Genomic DNA, 23,090 nt, shown 5'->3' on the forward strand with positions numbered 1-23,090 from the left:
TTTGTTACTAATATCGGTATGAATACTACCACGAATATATTATATTAAAAAACGGCTCTTTGTGATTCGAGATTTAAAAATTAATGTTGACAAACTGTGAAGGAAGTTTGATGCAGATAATTTTCATGTTGCAATTATAAGGAATATACCGCTGTACGGATTTTGGAGACTTGCATCAAATCCCAGAATGAACCATCCTACTGCATATCGCAGCCCCACGGATTTAAACACATGATTTCTTTCTTGTTCCATGGACTTCCGACTGTCTTCTAGAAAGTCATGAAAGCCTTTTTTGTCCTAACTCTGTATGCTAATTGATTCATACCATACATGTACATCCATATACTTAAAGTAGTTTTCATCTCTTTTTTTAAAAAAAATTATTTACATTTACTATCCTTAGTGTCATGTTTTATTGCTTTAGAATACTGGATATTTGATGCGGTGATGGTCTCGTTGGAAGAGAGTAGATTAGCAAAGAAAGCTTTGCAGATGAATCTTAATTATTTATAATAAAATAATAGTTCCTGTTACAAGTAGCAGAATGTAGCTGTAGTTCCTGTGCTTGATCTGTATTTTACAGATCATCTTGGTTTTCCTTTCCAATCACATTACTTGTGTGGTAATATTTAGGTGTGTTTCTCTGTATGGCAGATATCTTTTACAACCTACCTATTTTCCTGTTTATTTTCATGCTCGTGAGCTGATTGTTTACATGTAGCAAACTTAGCTGCTTTACATGTCATGACAGTGTTTTTTACCTTTTATTAAAATAAGGCCTTTTTGAAGGTGATGTTTGGCTGAGGGCTTTGACTTGGGTGAAGCAGAACTGCATCTGCTGGTGAAGAGTATTTTCTGTTTTAACAGCTCCCAATAAATCCTTCTCCACTATTACAGAAAAACTTACTGCGTAATCAGTTTGTGTCCACCTTTCTGAAATTGATGCATGTATTGTCTCTATTGAATTTGTGTAAATGCATAATGTCGTGGCCATATAAAACATAAATAACCCCCACAATAAAAACAAAGATGCATGAAATTTGATATAACAGAGTATATATCTCTTTATCAAGTATTGGACAAAAAGATCCATTTTCTTTTTTATTGGCAACTTATGTATAATAGAAGATATTTGCAATACTCTCACCTTGTAATTAATGCTGCCTCTGATTTTTCAACAAATTTTTCCTAAGAATATTGTCAGTTTGTCAATCTTGCATTTTCAAATTAAATGAAAAAGCTGGTTGTAAACATCAAGTTTTCCTGATCACTAAATAGATAGATAGGATAAGAGGTAATATGAAGCAACCTGAAATAAGTAGAGGTACATTAAGGTTCTGCTTGCATCATTTTGAAAGTTCTGTAGTTTTTTTTCAGTTTTGGTTTTTTGGTGGTGTGTGTTTTGGTGTTGTTTTTTTTTTTTTTTTTTTCCCCGCATGCTAAGTGAATTGGTTATTGGATTCTTGTTAATTTTCTGGATGAAATTTACGAATTAAATATCTGTGAAAAATGAGGGAGGTGCAGAACTGAACAGGTCAATTCTGTCAGAAGTTCCTTAGAGGGTGGTAATAAAGCTCTTAATCCTAACATGCTCTTAGCAAAGTCTTTAACATCATGCCTTGCATACCCAAACAATCCTCTGCTTGCTTTCTGTAAGGTTAAGGCTGGTGTGTGACATGATGAAGTATACAGAGTGACTTCTTCAGATAGTTTCAGGCCATAAAAATTTTAGGGCAGGAGATAAAAAATAGGGTCTTCTCTAGTTACAAAGTAGTTTGACACTTACACAGGCATTCCAAAAAATTAAAGGATACTTTTAACAGTTGTGGGAGATACCCATTTTTATTTTTTTTGAGTAATTCAGGTGGAGCTTTGTTTCAGGCTTTGAAGGGCAGAATTTCTATTCAGTGTGACCCTTCCATTGGAAAAAAAGGTATTTTTTTTTTTTTAAAAAAACATTTATCAGCACCTTTTTTGTCTCAGTTGCTGATTTGGACTATATTGAAATTAAATAGCATCCAGTTAACTGTTGTTTCTTTTGCTGGGTTTGTATCTTCCCAGATGCACAGGAATTAATTCAGAAAATCACGCGTTTATTTCAGTAAAAGTAAAGCTACAATTATGAAATCATTACTAAAGTCAAATGAGTTAATTCTGTCGTGTTCTATCATTCTGCCTTTCATGTTTGTCTTTTGCGTGTTTGTCTTTCTCTGCAAAACAGAATTGCTTGTGTCAAAAAAAAAATAGTGACCTGAAGAAAGCTCCAAAGTTTCCATTATACTTTTAAACAAACAATCATATGTATTTCTTTCTTTAGTGTTAACTCATATTTAGTTAATACATTGGAGAACCTAGCTCCTGTTGGTCACACAGATCACTTGTTTACAATTATGACGAACTTGCACCAGCACTTATTGTTATATTACCATGGTTATATTATTGTTAGTCTTACCCTTGTGCTTGGTGGCTAATCAAAGCTAGCTAGTAGTCCAGATGTTTAACAAAAAATAGCGTAGCTTTGTTTTCCTTTCTAACCCAACAAAGTTACTATACCTTGCCTGAATACTGAGGTGTATTTTATATATGTGCACAGAAATTCAATGCATTTATATCAGACAAATTCACAGGGTTTAGGCGTTGCTATTTGTATTTTCATGGGAAAGTGAATGTTACCACAGTGAAGTGATAAATATGCATCCTCAAGACTAAGGAGGATATTTTCCACCAACTTTTTTTCTACTTTACTGCATTTCTGAAGTTTGATTTGCCTTGGGTTTTCATATTTATACATTGGTATTACACGCTGAAACCAAAGTGATTTCTGCTAAGTGCATTTTTGTCAGTTATTTTTTGCATCATCTATTGTTAATTCAGAACCTTCCTTTTGTTAAGCCTCAGTATTACCAGGAAAGAAAAATGGGCTTGCTGTTAAGCTTTAGCACTTCCTCGAGTCTGGCATGGACAACCTCTCTGACCTCTGCTGGGGCACATCATGTCTTTGTAGACAGAAATGTTAATAGTTTCTTCCGCTTACCATTTTCTGTTCTGTTTATTAAGGTTTGAAGTCTTATGCTTATACAGTGGCCCCTGTTATGAATGACATCCAAGAGAAATCTCTAGAAGGTGTTTATAACAGTAATAATAAATAATATTTAACTCAAGTCAGGTGGAGACTGCTAACATTTCCCCCGCCTGTTCAAAACCTTGACAATTTGAGATATTTTTCCTAGAAGCTTGAGGGGAAAAAACATCTCGAGCTGTCACTAGCTCTGTCTCTTCACCTGATGGTAAAAACTATCACTGGTGAGAGCAGGCTAGCCAGAGGAAAGATGTCCCCAATGTGCCCAATGTGAACATAGGAAATAGTGACCCCCTTGGAAGGAGAGTGTTCAGAAACATGTTAGAAGTGACCAAGCAGTTTCAGAAATGGTGTCAAATACTTGTGGTTTCTAAGAAACCTTATATTTTTGTGTAAAAATTATATACATGGAAATATCCGTGTTTAGAAAAGGCATAAGATGTTGGTTATGGTTTTTAATAGAAAAGTTTCATTCTCATTTTGGAACCCAGTGGAGTTGATCTGTTTTTTTTTTAAGGTATTTTACGAGGCAGACCAAAAGCATTTTCAACGTGACCTATCCTAGTTGCATTGTGTTCAAGAAAAATAATGGAGATAGGAGGAGCTAATGTTGCACCTGGGACTTCTTTAGAAATACATATCTTTTTGCTAAAGTAAAGACTTTTTTTTTTTTATATGGATTTGATTAAATACTAATGAATGTGAGCATCAATAAATAAGAAGGAGGTAACTTTTCAGTGTCAAATTCTCAGTGTCAAACTACTGAGAATATTATCTGTTTAATAGTGTCTACAACATGATGTAAAGAACAGACAGAGAGTACTAGTTAACCGTAATGTTTGGGATCAGCTTGAACGGAAGGTGACCAGTGAGTATGATTTGGTAGCAGCTGGAGTTTGGACAAGGTTTGAGTTGTATGGAAGCGAAGCAGGCAATTTGCTGTGGAACAGCGTAACGAACCGTTAACAGTTATCACTAAGCAGAGTTAGTGATATCTTCCTGGATGGGGGAAAGAAGGGAAAGAGTTGAAGATGACACCAAGATTGAACCCAGGGGACAAATAATAGAGCTATTGACAGAGGCAGTGATGAGAGGGAAAAGGAAGAATTTGGATAAAGATAATAAACAACTACTTCAGCTCACGTTAATTGGTATATGCTCTGTTGACTTCATTCACAGCAGTTGCAGATATGGCCTGTTGAGTTCAGCTTTAATGATAAGTTTTAGTTGGCAGGAAAATTTCAGGACAAAATCTCAGCAAAAATAGGCAGAGATTAAAGACTGAGGTTATGGATCCCAAATTCTTGCAAGAGGGCCCATATCTTGGCTCATTGAGTTGTGACGACAGCTTAGGGAAGACGAGTTAGCTATGCAAAAGTCAAACAGAAAAAAACTGAGAGGGCCTGAAAGAGAACAGGAAAAGAGAGAAGAAGAAATGCACCAAAAAAAGCCAAAGAAAGGTTAAAAAGGACAAAGAGAGACTGGAGCTTTGAAAAGCAAAGTATTTGAAAGAATCCTAATAGTGAGATTACCTATAAAAGGTAAGCATACAAATAAACCAAGAGGAAAATGAAAAATACAAGGTTTTTTTACTCAGTTTAACAGAAAACAGATAAACATATTAATTCTCTGAGGCAAACAATGTAATACAGAAGTTGATGAGAACATAAAAATTGATTCAAATAATTCTCGTTCTCAGGAGGATCTAAGGACGTGTGAAGATTGTGTTTTTCTCAGTACTGTGTATTTTTGACTTCATAGTTCAAAAGTTAACATGCTTCAGTGTCTTTTGTTCTTTGTTGTATTTGCTTACAGAAAACAACGTATGCTGAAAATTGTTAATAGATTGACTTTAGATTTAAATGATTCCATTTAGGCAATATGTAAAGAAATTAAAAAGACTTAGAGTTTAGGAGAATACTGAAACAAATTATTTGTCTTTTTCTAGGTAGCTTGCTTTCTTTCTATAAAAATATAGACCAGTAAGCAAATGTATGCGATATAAATATATATTTGTCATGTATTTTCCCAAGGGTTGTAACATGGCATTATAGTCAGATTGGTTTTAATGTCTAAATAAATTCTTTAATTAAATTGAGCTCTTTTTTATTTAAAGCTGTCTTTTGGGGAGATATTGCCTTAGATGATGAAGACTTAAAAATCTTTCAAATTGACAGGACGATTGACCTTACGCAGCACTCCAACGAAAGACTTGGCCATAACACAGGTATGATATGTCAAGCTTGCTTTTAACTTATTTTACTTATTATTTACTTCTGCATAGAAGACAATCTCTGTTTTAAATGTAGAAAGTCACTATAATGTTTTGCTAATGTCAGTTTACACTTTAAAAAGTTATTAAACAATGAGTATAAATTTGTTTTAGGGAAAGAGAAAAAGCTAAAATTTTAATTTGATTGTGGCATTTCTGATTAAAAGTATCGTCTTGAACTGAAGAGCAGAAGCTGGTAGGAACCGTAAGTCCACTCTGCAGGTGGTCATGTGGGAAAGGAAATTGTACAAAGCTTTGCTCTCATCGCTAAAAGTTCCCAATAGCAGAGCCAAAATGCCCTATGAATAATTTACGTGAAATCCTGGAGGCAAGACCGGGAGTCTTGGATTACAGCCCCTCCTTTTGCTCTTTCTTCTGTTCCATCTAGATCTGTACCCAGATCTAGAAGCAACACAAGAACATGCCATCCTTACTAGAATTTGCCTTGTCTAAAAAGCAACTATTTATCTGTCAAAATTTAATACATTGGCTTGCTGTAGTTAACATACAGTGCATTAGTGCCAGAAGCTGCAATCTGATTAACACAGGCAGTTGGATATTCAGACAGACAGATAAAGAGATATAATTTATATGTAAATATATATGTGTGTGTGAGAGAAAAAACATAATCCATACCTAAATGGATGTCTGTCTAATGTCTAAAAATATCTATGCTTTCAGGCTCCAGTTTGTAAAGTCATAACTGTAACTTGTAAACTTTCAGGTTATGGTACCAAAAAAGCCAAGTTACTTAGGGAAAGTGTGGCGAAAATGCTATTAGAAAATGTATAAATGCATAATTGATATTTATTTTCTGTTAAGCATGTTCTATATGTTCCTGAACTGAGCTACTGTTAACTTTTTGGTTCCTGGTATGTGGAAATAAGGATCACTTGGAGTAATGATCAGAAAGGAATTTTTCAGACCAAGGAAGCAATTTTCAATTTAATCTTTCAATATTGATATATTTGAAATACTTTTACTCTTCCTACTTAATGTCAGGATTAGACTACTTTTATTACAACTTGCAAAAATATTTTCTCTCTTTTTAAAGCCACTTGTTTTTTTGAGGCATGAATGCCTTTGATCATTTCAAGATCAAGACTGGATTTTAAAATGTTAATAGAGTCAGCAGTTTCCCTGCCCCCCTTTTCCCCAAACAAATAGTTTTAATTGGCTTTGAAGGTATTTCAGGCACTAGTTTTGCTGACAAAATGTAGAGAGCAAGGTCGGTCATTTCCCCTTTAAGTGGATGCAGTTGAGTGATTTCTTTGGCCTGCTGACTTTCCATTTTCTTCTCGCTTTTCTGTTTTTTTCTTTTGAACTGAACAGTTACTTTTTGGCAATTGCCTCAGAAAGAACATACGTTTCTAAGCTGCTTTTTAATAATATTTCGTATTCTATTATTTAATGTTCTTTCCTTACCTGTCTTGAGAACTGTGCATTATCTTCTCCTGTGGACAGTATGCTATTCAGGACACTGAGTCATCTTACTGAGGATTACTAATGCCTTTGGGTCAAATTTTTCTACCTTTGTTGCACAAGAGGAATCGATGCAACTGCAATGGTCAGTGGGACTGGACTTTGGAGAACAAACTGGTGAAATTAATGATTTTGTAATGCTTCTCAGTGAAGCTTCAACTTCCTGGGGTTTTCTAAAAACAAAGTTGGAGAACTTAGTTTTGCACTTTACATATGTAATTATTTTTCTAAATTTACAGCATTTTGATGCATAGACTAGCAATTTAGCCTGGTTTTGCAAACTGCTCAGCCTAATGTGCTTTTTTCCCCTCTAATTTCCAAAAGAGTAAACTGCCAACAATTAAGTAGTTGGTATTAGGTAGCAACTGAAAGAGGGACATAAAATGCCTGTAAAATAGAAAACAAATTCATATTTTGCGACTACTAATTGAAAATCCTGAGGCTCACAGGCTCTCATTCACGGTATGTGACTACTACTTTTGTTGCGGATTATCTGCCTGGATTTGCAGGGTCAAATACTTAATCTGTGAGCTTCTCAAAGTCTGGCTCTGTCATTTTATTTGTCATTTTGTCCAAGCAATACATTTAATCATTGTAAACAGAAGTAACAGTAAAGCTGATAAAATTGTTATGTATACATTATTATGAGTCCAAACTGCCAAAAGTATCCTCCTCCTCCTGCCTGAAGTATGAGAAGATGTAGCAAATATGATTTTTTTTTTTCTAAACTTTTTTAGTCTGTGGCTTGGCAACGCTGTATGTTATTGACATAGATATGTGAGATACTTTTTCTTCTTCAGTTTTTCACTGAAATGGAATACGCAGGCTGTGTTAACACAGAAATGATCGTTTAATAGGTTTTTCTAGAAATAATTATAATAGTTATAATAGTTTCTTTAAGTAAATAATGAGTTCTTTGTTTTTTGTCTGCTACGTCTGTGACGATGCTTTTCAGGATTTTTTTTTAATATTTGTTTGGAATCTTTGGCTATATATATGCCTTATTTATAAGACGAATGCTAACATGAGAGAAAATTACGTTAATGATGACCAATACAAGGAATGGAATTGTTATATTCTCTGTAGTGTATATTATAGTTACCATGTAACTTGTTGGAAAGGAATGTGTTGAACTATTACCTCATCTATCTAAAATGTTTTAAAAAATTTGGAAAATTTTTCTCAAGGGAGGCAGCAACTATGTGACAGTGTAATCCAAATAATTAGGCACATTGTTGTTCACTGAGCAGCCACACAAACTCATTTGCCTTATATGGAATTTTCTCATCTGTAATATGGTATTAAGTTGTTGTTTAATAAATATGTTTTCCACATCTGTATTGAAAGTTTTTATGGGAAGTTGGGAAAGGTCGTCCTAGTAGCGGTTGGAGGTTTCAGTCGTCCTTTTATTTCTGTCTTTTTACTTTTTCTGTTGTAAAAGTAGTTTGAAAGCTCTCTTGTCCTATAACAGTTATAAAATATATAAATCTATAAAATACAACCTACTAAAAACTTCTGAAAATCACAAAACTACCTGAGCAATTCGAACCATTTATTGACTAGTGCAGTATTATCAGTGTTCTTTCTTCTGTTTTACTGGTGTTTGCAAAGGCACTTGTGGCCACAAAATGATTACAGGTGAAAAGCGTATGTGGCAAATGCATCAAATTTATACATTTCTGTAATGTGTTGCGTTTCAGTAAATGGCACAGTAAATGTTAAACTTAATTACTTATTAGCTTAATTTTTCTTGCTCATTGATTACTGAAATGGCACAGACATATATGCCTGAGAGGTCTTACTGCAATATACACCAGCATGTGGTTTCAAAGGCTTTAGAGTGCATTGGACATCTATTTGCATGCTGACAAAGAAAACCAAATTTTTCGTGGTAAAATCAGCCTTATTAAGTTTGTATCAATTTTGTTGTTTTTTTTTTCTGATGAAACTTTGGGTGTTTGCTTTCCCTCTTTCCCCTCCCTTGAGAAGAGAAGATTATGGCATGCATTCAGGAAATTTCTGTGAGAGTAAGGCTTTTAGCTGTCAATCAATATGGCTCTGAGTATGTCAAGGTCACCAGGAAGAAAAAAAGCTCCAAATAATAATTAGATGATGTAATTGTCATGACTTGTCTGAATAACAAAGACATGTTGGCTTACATTCTGGAATGCATATTAGAAAATTTTTCAGCTAAAAATGTGTTTTTATTTCATTGTCAAGAATATTTGAAGAATTTGTATGCGAGTCATTGAAGAATGTTAAATTTCCTTTAAGACACGTTGCAGTTTTTATGGGGTATTTTCTAATCTCCCCAGGCTATATATAGTAGCTGTAGGTGTAAGAGTCCATGTTTTTAACTTTTGTAAAATTCTCTCTTTTTTTTTTTTTTTTCTTTTCTTTTTGAAGGTGGCTTTGGAGAGCATGGGATGTCAAAAAAACGAGGTGCCCTCTATCAGCTTATAGACAGGATAAGAAGATTTGGCTCTGGTATTTTCACTGTTTAAATTAGCAGGTTGCCTGACGTGATAATGTATTGTGAACATTAATGATGATAATACTTTAACACTTTAAAGCCTTTCTGTATTACTATTAGCATAAACAAACTATAAAATAAATAATACAAGAATAGTAATGAAGAGATCAGCTCTTTGTTGCGTTTTCTTAGAGGTCTATTTCTAGCATCAAATCTGGAAGCTAAAAATATGTAGTTTTAAATCTCATATTGAAAATTCCTTAGCTTTTTCGTGTGGCTGTGATCAGTTATCAGTTCAACCGATATCAATACAATGTCTTTTCAGTACAGGTGGGCTATGCTGCATAGCTACTAATTTTATTTTATTTTATTTTTTCTGGTTCCCATTGGGTCATTCTGATGATTCATACTGTGATTGAAGCATTTATGGTGTGTTAGACTGAACAAACACGTTTTTATACTAATCGTAGTCTTGCCAGTATGAAGGTAGTTGAATTCAGCAGGCTATATAAGTGGAACCCCCATTAATACTGGTTGAGTTTACCCACCATATTTGATGGTAGGAGATGTCACTTTATTGTAATGAAACCTCAACCTCAAGAAATAAAATGTGTGAAACTCCATTGTAATCACAACACATTATGTCTAAATGCATCACTGCATATCTTTTAAGACTAACCAGAGCACAGTAACTGCCTTTGCAGATGTGCTGTGGTATGTGATCTTCGTTCTTTATAAGAGAACTACAATTTCAGTATTGCGTAAATGCTTGTCATCTTTTGCATGCGATTTGGCATAAATTTCTTCCAGTTCAAAAGAAGGTTGATGAAAAGAATTTGAATGGTAAAACATCTATATTAACATGTGATGTCATTCAGTAATGACTGCATATAAAGTGTAACAATAGTTTTTCTCTAAATTTTCTACCTGTGTTGTAGACTGTTGTGTAATTCTCATTTACACACTTATTTAATTACAAGGATAAGTTATTTGCTTTACCCGCGTGGGTTTTTTTAAACCCTGAAATTTTCTATATAATTCCTGAAATAATTTAAGTTACATGTTAGTTTTCACAAAGGCAGATTTTTCTTCCTGTATATCAGGTGCTTTCTCCCTGCCTTGTGCTGTAGCTTCTTCCCTTTCTTCCTTCTGCTGCTCTCCCAGCCCTGGGGCTATGCCAAGATACCCTACCACGATCCTGCCCTGAAATCCCCCCTGATTCTGACGTAGCCATTAACACTCAGGTAGAACTGGTATCACAGAGGGAAGGGGTACTCTTCAGTGAGGAATAAGACTCAACCCCCCACTGAGTAGCGTTTATTGACCGCCTTTCAAGTGGTAACGTTTCACTGGGCTGTCTTGGTGTGCATGCTAACTTATACATTGCTTCAGAGGAAGCACCTGCTATGGTGTGCAAGTCGTCTAACTCCCCTTATCTTCTGCTGTTGTCACAGTAAGTTTCACATGATCTGGGAAAGATTTCCCTGTAATGGATGAATGGTGGTAATGTCTCTGAAAATAGGAGACATTTTTTGGTCTTGTAAAGAAGTTCCAGCCATGACTAATACCCATAGGGTTCCAAAAGCTAGTTTATGAAAACATATATTTGCATCCTGAAGTGTTGCGGGGTTACTATCAAAATGAGAGTCACGTTTTCATTTGAAAATGTATCTACTGGTAATAGCTACAGGTGAGGGAGATCAGAGGGACAAATGACCCTCTCTGACTTTTTCCATGTGTATACAACTTTGCAAATAATTTTTCTATTTTTCCCTTGTAAATTTTTATAATAAAAGCCAATCCTAATACTTGAAGGACTTCTGCCTGTCCAGTGCTTTAAGGATGGTCATGCACTTGCTTTTTTTTCCAGATCTTGAAATAAAAATGAAAAAGGCAACCTGATATCAAGTTGATAAATATATGTGCAAATTGTTACTGTAGATATGTTTGAAAAATGAAAATTTAGACCCTTAATTTCAAGCATTTCTCAGAAAACTAAGTAATGATAGTCTGTTGCGTAACAGCAATGTCCTACTTTTAAAGGGCACAAAGAAATAATCTGAATTTGACCTGCTGCAAAATAATTGTTCTCTTTTTTTGTCTGTGATCTCATTCAGTGTTTTAATTATCATTACAGGCTTTGAGCAAAATAACACATCTAAAGGAAGAACTACTGTAAAATTCTCAGGGAAAAATGAGAAAAACCGATTTCCCAGAGCTGCTACATCACGAACAGAAAGAATATGGCCAGGGGGTGTCATTCCATATGTAATAGGTGGAAATTTCACTGGTAAGCTTTGTGGTTTGGATAGGGAGAAGGAGTATGAATTTTTTTAATTGCCTTTTTTTTTTTTTCCAAAAAAAAAAAGTAATGTCATACTGTGGAAGTCAATAGAAGGGTTTCTGTTGGATCAGGCCTGAAGTACATCTGTTCTGAAAATATTAGTCATACTTCAAAAAAATTGTTCCCAAAGGCAAGCTACATAATAAAAATGTATAACCATGTTTTAGAAAGGAAAGGCTCTTTTTCTTTGCCTAATATTTCTTGTTGCGTGTTTGTTTTCAAGAGCCTCAGTGACAGAATGTCGTGAAATCTGTTTTTTAAAAAATGCAGGATATTTAGCACAAGAATGTAACTTATTTAGCTGGTGTGACATGTATTCTGCTAAACTGATTTCACTCAACAGACTGACTCAAATGTATTTTTTAATTCCTTGGTTTGGTTTTCAGATGGGTACACGCAGACATTACATATGACAACAAGAAAGACTGACTTCAAAATACATAGAACTCCTTGTAGAAAACTGTAGAAAAAGTTTAAAACATTTGTTATCCCTGAAAAACGTAAATGGATCGATATCAATGTGTATCTAAGGGGTAATTTAAAACAAAAAAGGAGGGCGAAAAGCAAAGATGGATGGAAAAGGATACGTCATAACATTTTATTTATTGTGCACAGTAATACAGGGAACCAAAAGAAACACGCAAATGCTCACACATTGTATGCACACGTGTATGGAGAAACCAGAGTCATTCCTTTCAAACTGACAGCTACGGTCAAACTTTTACTTTGGGTATTTACATAGTACTATACCGAATGTGACCTTTGCTTTAGGATTACCATCTTCTGAAGTAATGGTAGTAAACTAAAGGAAAGCGTATCACGTTAAACATTTTACCTTTTTCATAATGAAAGATAAATTCTAAAGCTTGGCAAACGTTGCTTAAAGATAAAAGAAAAGGGCAAGATGGGATGAAATAACCTTTAATTTTTAGGATCCTGACATGATTTGAACTTGCTGTTTTTATGAACCTTGAGGTTTTACCGTCTTTACGTTTAAAAAAGTATTTTTTAATTATTATTTTTTTTTAATTATCTTATGCTGTAATGTGCATCTTTGCAAAAGTCTGCAAGATGTATTTTTTTTTTTGTTTTTCTTCTGGCTAGATAGCTAGGATCCAGAGTTCTTCAATTGTTTTTTTTTTCCTTTTTCTTTCTTTTTTTTCCCCAATGTGGTTCACTTGATAATTTCATCCGGTAAATTGCTTAGCAAGTATTATGCTAATGCAGGTACGTAAGCAACACTGTATTTCTTCTGCTGTCTTCCTCTGGTGTGACATAGCTGTGCTTTTTATTGCAGGTTTTATGTTTGGTAGAGTACGTCAGGCAGTATTGGCCCCCTTGCAGGCAGATATGTTATGATGAGCTGATGGTCTGAGTATCCCTTTAATTGGAGTCTGGCAGTACATGGGTCTGCCGGGACACAGGACTTCATGATCCAGTGATTCCTTCCAGGCCTATATTCCTAGTGTTGAAATGTGATTTTTTTTTTAAGTAACAAGACGCGGTTAGAAAAGTCTCTTATTTCATCTCATGCCATTACTCTTCCAGGCACCCAGCGCGCCATGTTCAAACAGGCCATGCGGCACTGGGAAAAGTACACATGTGTTACATTTATTGAACGAAGCGATGAAGAAAGTTATATTGTATTTACATACAGACCATGTGGGTAAGTGTACTTGTGCTTTCAATATTTGGCCATGTTTGTCAGCTTAGCAGTTGTAAGTGAATATATACTTCACAGGAGAATGAATAGATACCGCATTTAAATGATACATGTGTTCTTCTTGTCTTTACGTTCATTGAAAGCAGTATGTATAGTAACTTTTAGAAGTTACATCTCTTTTGCCTATTTCTAGATAAAATGATCTTGCTATATATATATACAGATGTGAGGCTTATGTTTGGCTTTCTGTCATGCTTTTAATATTTATGTGTATTGTTCTAAAAGTATTTCAGGCTTATTGTTTGTTTATTCTTAGCTTGCTCCATGTCACATGTTTACTGCTGAATTATGTATGGACATCTATCCCATATTCCTTTTCCAGCTTAATTGTTGTTAATCGTAATTTTAACTCTTCCATTGTTAGATTGCCCGGATTTGTTTTACCACCAAAATCATGAGCGTTTTGCAAATTCCTTCTTCCAGGTCACTGACGTGTAAAAGTGAACAAAACAGGTTTTATTACTCATTTGTGCGGTTTTCCGTTAATCTCTGTGTTCCATCTTCAGATATTTATGCTCCTAAATGCCTCAGTCAGCTATGTTTGTTAATTATTCCACTCAGAATTCTTAATTTTATGTGGTGGTCAGTGAACTTCCTGAGTGCACCATGTTCATTGTCCAAGAAGAGCGCTCACTACCTGTGGAAATACTGTACTTGTGATGGTTACCTTCTATGTGGGTTGTAGGCTCCACAGTGAACAGCTCTCTGTCTTGCTGACTTCCTGATCAATGAACACTTTCATGCCTACTTGTGATTTTTTTATGGTATAGGGTTGTGAAAAGAAGTTTTGGGACCTTCTTGCGTTGTAGGAATAATCCTGAATGTACTTAATTATAGCCCATAAAATTACATGTAGACTTATCTGCTAAAATTACCCCTGACATTCTTCTTAAGGCATAGGACAACGTAATAAAACCCACTCCTAGGCTATTTTAAGAAAGGCACCACCTTTGCCTTGGAAAGTCTCTGAGCCACAGATCCGTGCAGTCGGGGAGCTTATCCTATGGGAGCGCCCGCGAACTTGCTGTTGTGCTCCTGTGGGTCTGCTGTAGACCCCTGTTAGAAACAGTGCCACGTGAAATGGACTCGGGCTCTGACCCAGCATGGCTATTAATTTAGTTAACAATACAATCCATAAGATAGGATTCAGGGATATTGACATACAGCTGGAAGAGAAATGGGAAGTAGAGAATAATCGTGGTGGTTCACTGCACTCACAGAGCTAGAAAGCAATGTGAATTTAAACAGAAGGATGTGAAAGATATAAATGGTCTCAGGCACTTTAGAAAGAGGAGTATGGGGATATCTACAGAGATCTTGGTTTTGTGAAAAGTAAATTCTACGTCTTCAAAGTGCCCAAAGCTAAAAGACAGAAAATCTCTCCAGCCAAAGCACTGTTTGTTAGGCTTGTTGATGCTTCATGAGATCAAGTCACTTTATCGTGAAGGCTGGATTATAACCCTTCGAACCAGAAAGCTGGAATATACTCAGCATCTACCTTCAAAGTCACAGTTACCTTTTACAGTTAATGCCGTTTTATTGGTAGTCAGTTTACAAATTACAAATAATTTACAAAGGCTGTAACAAATATAAAATAAAAACAAGGAAGATTATGTCTATGAATAGTCCACCAGTGATGAAAAAACCAGGCTAAAGAGAAGGGGCAGGTGAATGACTTTTTTCGGGGTTCTGAATCCATAAGCCATTTCAGGAAGAGCCAGATAAATAAGAAAGTACCTTCTCTGGGTGAATAGGAACCACTGTGCACTAACCACCAGCATACAATGCTGATGCAGGATTTTCCATGGAAAGAGCCCAGACAAAAGTGACACCAAACCATCTGCAAACACTTTCTGCTACATGGCCAGTCACATTGAAATTAATCTCAGTTCTTTCCCATAGCACCCTGCTGTGTTGGTTTGTTAGCACATTGTGTCATTATTGTTTGCAGTACCATGGCAGCTAACATTCGCAGATGAGGGAGGCTTTATTGTACTTAGCACCGTCCAAATTAAAAACTAAACGATAAACCCTGCCCCACAGAGCACATAGTCAAAACATAACACTTTTGATGAAACAGAAAGTGGATACAGTCCTATATGTGGAAATTCAGGTGGCAATATCTACAAGTGTCTCAGACGCGAGCATTAGCTCACTAACAAGTGAAGTGTTATTGAGCCTTTGTAAACATTAAGGATGTTTTGAAGAAGCGGAATGCATTACTTCTTGCAGCAGTTCATGGGAAGCTCATCCCGGAAGGGCAGTGATGAAAAGAGCATATATGAAATACAGCAGCTGGTTATCAGAGATACGCGACCTTCTTAAAGTTGAGAGTTTATGTATCAGCAATGAACGAGAGATAAGTTTTGATTATCATAGACCCATAGGACTGCAAGGGTTCTCAGAAAGATGTCTAATGTATTCTTAAGACAGAAAGAGCTATACCTAAGTCATTGCTGATATATGCTTGTCTAACTTGCTTTAAAAACCTGCAAAAGTGAATACTTCACAGCCTGCTAGGAAAAGTATTGCTTCAGTATCCTTAATATAAGAAATGTAGGAAGTTGGGGGCTGTATTGTTGGTCGTAGCTAAAACAGATATTTCTTGCTGCAATTAAAGTACGTTAACTTTTTTTTCCAGCTCACCGTGGCCATAGAAAAGAAATTATTCCTCTTTCTTTTTTGAAGAAATCTGTTATATACTTTGAGATTATTACTATGTCCACCCTCAGTTCTATTTCCTTCTAGGCTAGAAAATGCCTAATTCATTTGATTTTTTTTGTCTGGTAAGTCGTGTTTTCTAGGCCTTTGATCATGTTGTTATTTTCTTTGAGATTCTTTTCAACTAGTCCACATCTTTCTTGAAATTGAGGACCCAAAACTAGGGCGTGTTTGTCCAGATGAAGCATTACTTCTGCTGAGCCGGTGCTAGAACTATTTCATATATATCTGGTAGTCTCTCCTTTCACTTACGTACCTGAGCACAATGCCTTCCTGTTTCTCAACAGCTGCCACTTTTGTCTCGTGGTCGGTTGGGATGTGACTCTGAATAAGAGCCAGAGTTCTTTCCACACTGATACCCCGTCACTGGTTCCAACGTGTGCCATGTTTTGCACATCTCAGGACACCAAATAATGCTGTATTTCCCTTTTCGGATGTCTTCTCTAATCTTCTAAAGTTGCTATCAATTCCAGGATTGTCTTCAGGGTATTAAGCAGTCTTTTCTTAGACTGCTTAAGCATTTTCTCTATCTTTGCTTCATATAATACTCCAACCAGCTTTATACCCCACTTTATATCAGGTTTCTCGTGGGCAGCTGGCATGAAAGTTTTACAGCTGGATCCCTGCTTCCCATCAGAATAATTTCTTCTGTTGCAGTCTTAAACTATAATTATTTGTCATCACGTCTTTATTGAACCTGATGTTGAGAACAGTTAATTATTGAAAGATTGTTTCTTAGTATAGCTGAAGCACTCAGTAGCTTGAAATTTTGTGATTACTGGTAGTTATTTGTACACATTTGCTGCAGATGTGAGAATAAATATTTAGTATTAAGATACTAGTGTTTATGATTCTTCTACCAAAGCACTGTGCAGTGGCATTAATATCTATTACAGCCAATATTTTTGCAGCTAGTTCATTAGGGCAAGTAAAACTGCAATCCGTAAACAGGTTCAAAACACACTTTCTTCAGTACGGCTTCTCTATCCTTATATTTCTTCCTATCAGATGGGAAGTGCCTGAAGACACAGTCAGTAAACTTCGCTGCATGCAAAGCCAAAAAAGGAGTCAGCAAACTGGACTGGCCTCTAGTCACGTGCTCTTAATAAATATTACTAACTACAAGATCAAGCTTTTTTTTATAAAGTGAGACAAAAAAAAGAACAATTAGTCATATTGTTCTGGCATCTCAGCATGCCTTTGATCTGACTTTGTGGCAATTTTTGTGCTCCACCAGAAGACCTAAGTACTTTTTATGACAAACTTCAGATGATTTATTGCAATCACTGCTGTATCCTCTTGTATGGGTATTTGACAAAGCTGTTTGAGGTACAGAAAAATCAGGTCTCTTTCATGTGCTTCTCCAAACATTGTAGACTGAGCAGCTTCTGAATGTTTTAATGTTTTTTGAACTTGCTAGTATATTGAATACACATTACAGGTAGATTCTTAAAGTTGGTGAAACAGGTAAATTAATTGCCCGAGGTACACTTTTGCAGCATTCTCTAGCTTTAAGAAGGGTTACATTTTACAAAAGGTGCTCAATCACTTTTATGGAATGAGAAGAGATTCAGAGTTTTAGTAAATAATCTGTGGCATCAGAGCTGACTGATGCTTTCAGGTGGTCATTAGGTCTAGCAGATGGCACTCTTCCTGCCCACAGCAGTTGACACAGCTTTGCTTGTGGCGTGGCTTGCAGGATGGGTGGGTGACCAAGATGCAGGTGACCAGCTGCCATAGTCTAAAACACAGTGTATAAACATAAACTGAATTGGGGGTGATTTACGTTAATACTCTGGGATAGGCAGCTGTTAACTGAGGAATGGACTCAGTTGGCTCTTCTTTGTAATGTTGGGATGATTGTCTCCATTGAGCAGGTGAAGAAGCAATAGCCACTTCTGCCATTGCAACAGGTCCTCTTAGGACAATCAGAACATTTGGTAACTACAACTATATTGATCCCTGACAAAAAGCAAATTCATAAAGCCAGGTCATAGCCAATATCTCTTTTGTACAGAATATACATATTATTTATGTGATTGAAAGAGTTATATTTGTGATTGAAAGGGATGTTTTTTCACCAAGAAAAAAACCTCTGCACCTTGAGTGAGATTTTGTTTGTGAATTTTGTGAACTTCTTTCTGTTGCTTTGTGATGACTGTGTACAGTCCTAGTACGCTTATAAAGTTCTGCAGTTTTTCATCCAGAACTTCATACAGCCAGTCCATGGCAAGCTGATGTTGTGGTCTAGAAGGATTTTTATATTATCATGTTCTGAAGAGTGCAGATTTTTAAACAAGGGCAGCATTTGACCCCACCTGATTCTCTCTTCCTTCTTATTAATTTTTGACTGTAGCTGTATTACTTAAAAGAATGAGCATATTATCCCAGTCATTTCACTTTCTCTGTGTAATTTGTTTCTCACTGTCACCATCATTGATCAGCTAAAGTGATTACATGGAGACAGTAGCTATTTATGAATCTCCCATTCCAACTGCTGTCTGGTACAATAAAGATTAAAGAGATGAGGAGCTCTAAAGTCTGCCAGCTGACTCAGTTTAAGGGGCATGACAATTACTCATACGGCACAGAGAGGTGTTGGCCATTTTCCAAACACACCTGGGGTCAAACTCATGATATTGCAAATTAATTTCCTTCATAGATTTATTTATTTATTTTAGTTTTCCTTGCCCTTTGGCTTGTGCAATTGTTGAAGTGATCAGACTATTGTAGCTTAATTGGATGAATCAGGTGTGCTTGACATGACACTCAACCTAAGCAAATCCTAAGAACCCTTTATGAGCGTGCACTGCTGCTGTTATTTTAAGACTTGGTGTTAGTTCTAATTTTCTTTGACATGTAAAGAAACACTCAATAAATTTGTTTACACTTTCTGGGAAATACTTGAAATCTGTCAAGTAAACCAGTGTAAGGGAATTACCATGCTCACCTGGCTGCTTGTTTTTTAGCAGCAGGCCAGAATTAAAAAAATAATTCTCAGTGTGTTGGGTTTCACGTGTTTGTTCGTAAACAGCCTAGAGGAATACTGTCTGAAAAAAAATAAATTGCATTTAATTTTTTTCTTCTGAAAAGAAAACATATTTCAAAGGTGTCAGATGAGGTACCTAAAGTCACTATACACATTTGATAATGCCCAATTTCTGTTGGTTTTTAATGACTATAATAGTAAAATGTCAAATGATTTTTGAAAACACCTAAAAATTCATCTGATTTTTAAATACCACTAAAATCTTGCAGATGTGATCTTAAGCACCTCTGTTTTTGAGAAACAATCAGTTGTATTCAGTGAACTGGTTAATTAGGTATTTACCTTATTTTCTTATAAAACCAAATTGTATTAATAACTTAATGTGTTATACTAGCCATTTTGTTGTTCTGCAATTATAATGCACAACCCAAAAGGCTAAAGCCTTTTTTGGTCCAGATGATGTAAAAAGAACAGGAAGAGACAGACAGTTAAATTCTTGCTTTATTCTTTTGCCCTTGTTGTGAACAGTGTCAATAAAAGTAGAGCTGGAGATGTCATAGAGGGTGATATTTAGAACAATTATGTATTATTTTTTCACTTTTTCTTTATTTGTCTCCAAAGTGTCACTGTGCAAAAATTATATTGAAAATCTATGGAAATTTTTAAGCCACCAAATATGACTTTGCTAGATGAAGCATGTAGTGTACATGAAGTCAATAAGATACGCATGTTAAAACTATTGAAATTGTATTAAATAGTCTACAACCTACAGTCATAGTAACCTTTGATTTGCTTTAAGCTCTAAATGTTGATTAACGTTCTTTAGTACTGCATTGCAATTTTTCTCTATGGAGTTTCCACACAGTGGTAAACACGAAGACTCAGCAGAAGTGTTTAAACTGTTTTAAACTAAAGGATTTGTTCTGCCTTTTCATAATTATTCATGGTTATCCTAACTTTATTCTCGTCAATCTCTTACACTGCCGTCTTGTGTTGTATTCAGATCATAAAGGCTTTGAATTACAAATTAAAGTCCAGGATTTAAACAAATGTGTTTACATGTGTTGAATTTCCAGTGTGTTTTTTGCAGAATTATAGATGAATGGAAAACTAGATAGATTAAAACTGGTTGTGTGGTTGGGCGTGGAGGGTTGTGGTTAATGACTTGGACTCAGACTATGACTGAAAGTGCAGTATCGCAGGGGCTTATCCTGGGACCTGTCCTTTTGAGATCTTTATCAATGACCCACGAAGGGGTGATGGTGCGTGCTCTCATCAAGTTTGCAGATGACACCAAGTTTGGGGGCAGATGGTAGGCTCAATGGTAGAGCTTCCACCCAGAGGGACTCAGGCAGGCAGGAGGAACAGACCAGCAGGAACCTTATGAAGTTCAACAAGGGCAAATGCAAAGCCCTGCATCTGCAAAGGAAGAACAAGATAGGCCATGCACTGCTGGGTTGGGGAGCAGCTCTATGTAGAAGGCCATCAGAGAGTAGGATGGGAAGAAGTTTGCCGCAGGCCCTGGCAGCTAAGGCAGCCAACAGCATCTGGGGCTGTGTGAAGAGACGCACAGTTGGTAGCTCAAGGGAAGGGGTCATCCCTCTCTACTCACCACTTTTTAGGTTATAGATAGGTTATAGATAGACTCTACATCCTGTTGTGGACCCCAAATACAAGAAAGATATTAGTAATCTGGAAGGACTTAAGCCTTGTGCCAAGGTGCTTGGGAGCTGGAGCACTTGCCCTGTCAAGGTCCAGGGTTTGCTCGATTGGAGAAGAGGTGGCTTCAGGGGGACCCAGCATCAGCCTGCAGTTCCGAAGGGGAGGGCAACAAGAGGAGGTAGCAAGGCTCTTTGTGCTGGTGCTTGGTGGGAGATTGCAAGGCAACAGGCATAAACTGAAGAAATTGAGAGTCAGACTGGATATGGGGAATAAGTTTTTCACAGTGTGGACAGCCAAGCATTAGAGCAGGTTGTTCAAAGGGGCTGTGCTGCCTCCATCCTTGGAGGTTTTCAAGACCTGACTGGCTAAAGACCTGAGCAACCCTGGTCTGACTTCATATCTAACCATACTTTGAGCAGAAAGTTGAACTGGAGACCTCCAGAGGTCCTTTCCAATCCAAATTATGCAAGAATCAGCAGAATTTTATTCGTATTTAGTGGTCTGTAATGTGAATTTTCATAGGTTGAATGCATTTCATGCTTTTTTGTTTTTAAAACAATCATCAAGCATTGTCAGTGCATTTTATCTCTGCCCAAGTTAAGGTCTGTATAGCATAATTACTGTAATGATGTACATGACCTTAGCATAGGTGGGAAGCCCTAGCTTATTAAGTTCACCAACTATGGAAATGGTGACATGCTGATGTGTTGATTACTTCATCTGATTGATTCTTGTGTTTTCTGCCATAGCTTTCTGCAGACTACCAAGGCAAATGCCACATCTTGGTCCTCACATCAAAGTGTTCAAAAATAAGGGACTGTGTTTTCTAAAAGAATTGAAGTCCGGTACCTGGGAACTGTGTTTGACAAATTTATTCAGTGTACATAGTACAGCTGCCTGTGACAGTGAATTGCAAATTCTATACTGAGGGTAGAAGGTCTTTAATGGCTTTTTAAATGAATAAACTTTTCTGAGAATGAAGAGTTGCAGCAAATTCTATTACCTTTGGCTCAGAGTGCAAAGTGTGTCCTCTAGCATTCCCACTCTAATTGGATGGGACAGTAAATAACACTGTGTAGGATGTTTAAAAAACAAAACAAAAACAACCCCACAAAACACAACAAAAAACCAAAGCCTTCTCCAGGATCCAAACACTTTTCTCCCCGGGGTTGAGCATGAGTAAATAAGAGAGTGTATAAACCATGATAATTTCCTCATTGCACAATATAAACACATTCAAATAATTGAGTGAGTGGTGAAAGATTAAAAACCTGGGTAAAAATGATATTGAAAATATCTGTAGTGCGTTAATTATGTTTACGTACTCACCTGTAGCCATAATATTCTGCAAACATGCAGTCTGAAAAATATGTTAAGCAAAACAACGTCAGAGCGTCAGGTGCAAAGGTGAATTCCACTGTGGAATCATGAGATAAAAGCGTGTAACTACTTTAAATTTTTATTTTAATCTTATTTCTGCTATCTGTTGCTCCTTTTTATCAGCCATGCTGTATTTTTAGGGCACATCTTAAGGTAGTTTTTCCGTTACTGTTATTTATATCAGTGTTTATAATATTTCTATATCATAAACAGTTTAAATAGTAATTTTGTGTTAATACAGTTTATATAGAATGAGGGAAATACACAAGAGCAATACACAGGTGTTCTTTATTTTCTTTTACTGTGGTCTGGAACAGTAGCACGTAAACCTGCAACATTGACAATGATGCAGAATTATAGCAGGGAGTGTAAATTGCCATTGTTTTTATTTACCTGCCTTGAAGACAGCTGTTAAAGGAAGACACCTTAAGAATCTCTTAAACATGATATTGCACAAGTCTAGCTGAAGCACTGAGACTAATTTGGTGCTTTGACCTAAAAAGGTGACTTATGCCTATCCTTGGAACTATTTAAAGCAGGAAGAGAAGTGTTAACTTATTTTGAGGGTAGGAATACTTGAGAAGCTATTGAGATGGCAAGGAATGATTGCAATGTGAACAATAATTTTTCCCAACAATAAGTTGTTAGATAGTTTCAAAATTCTTGATACAACCTTTTTAGGCTGTTGTAGTAATATTTTCCTCTGTAAAGTAACTTGTGTGGCCTTTGTAATTTCAGGATATTACTATCTTTTTTTTTGTATATTTATCCTTGATTCTAACCATTAGTGCAAAACCAGTATATGCTTACTAAGAACAGGTGTTGTGAGCTAAAATGCCATGGCTGTACTTCTCTAATATTTGTATTTTAAAATTCTAGTTGTATTAGACACCAAAAAAAAATAATCAGTGAAGAAGACCAACCAAGACTGACTGGCAGGCCGCTTAACCAAAGTGAAAACTCTC

At 36.1% G+C, this 23,090-nt stretch overlaps 1 protein-coding gene across 2 annotated transcripts in view; it reads left to right on the plus strand.

The window, feature by feature from the left end:
• The window catches only part of TLL1 (tolloid like 1), a 139,824-nt gene that overhangs the window by 56,177 nt on the left and 60,557 nt on the right, over window positions 1–23,090 (plus strand). Inside the window, exons 2-5 of one of the 2 annotated variants that reach the window (XM_063336106.1) lie at window positions 5,196–5,306; window positions 9,240–9,320; window positions 11,444–11,596; window positions 13,199–13,316. In XM_063336106.1, coding sequence (XP_063192176.1) covers window positions 5,196–5,306; window positions 9,240–9,320; window positions 11,444–11,596; window positions 13,199–13,316 — 463 coding nt within the window. The remainder of the gene's footprint in view (window positions 1–5,195; window positions 5,307–9,239; window positions 9,321–11,443; window positions 11,597–13,198; window positions 13,317–23,090) is intronic. The other variant, XM_063336107.1, reaches the window with a different exon arrangement.

Source organism: Chroicocephalus ridibundus, chromosome 5, assembly GCF_963924245.1.
Source record: "Chroicocephalus ridibundus chromosome 5, bChrRid1.1, whole genome shotgun sequence".
In the NCBI taxonomy this organism is placed as follows: Eukaryota; Metazoa; Chordata; class Aves; order Charadriiformes; family Laridae; genus Chroicocephalus; species Chroicocephalus ridibundus.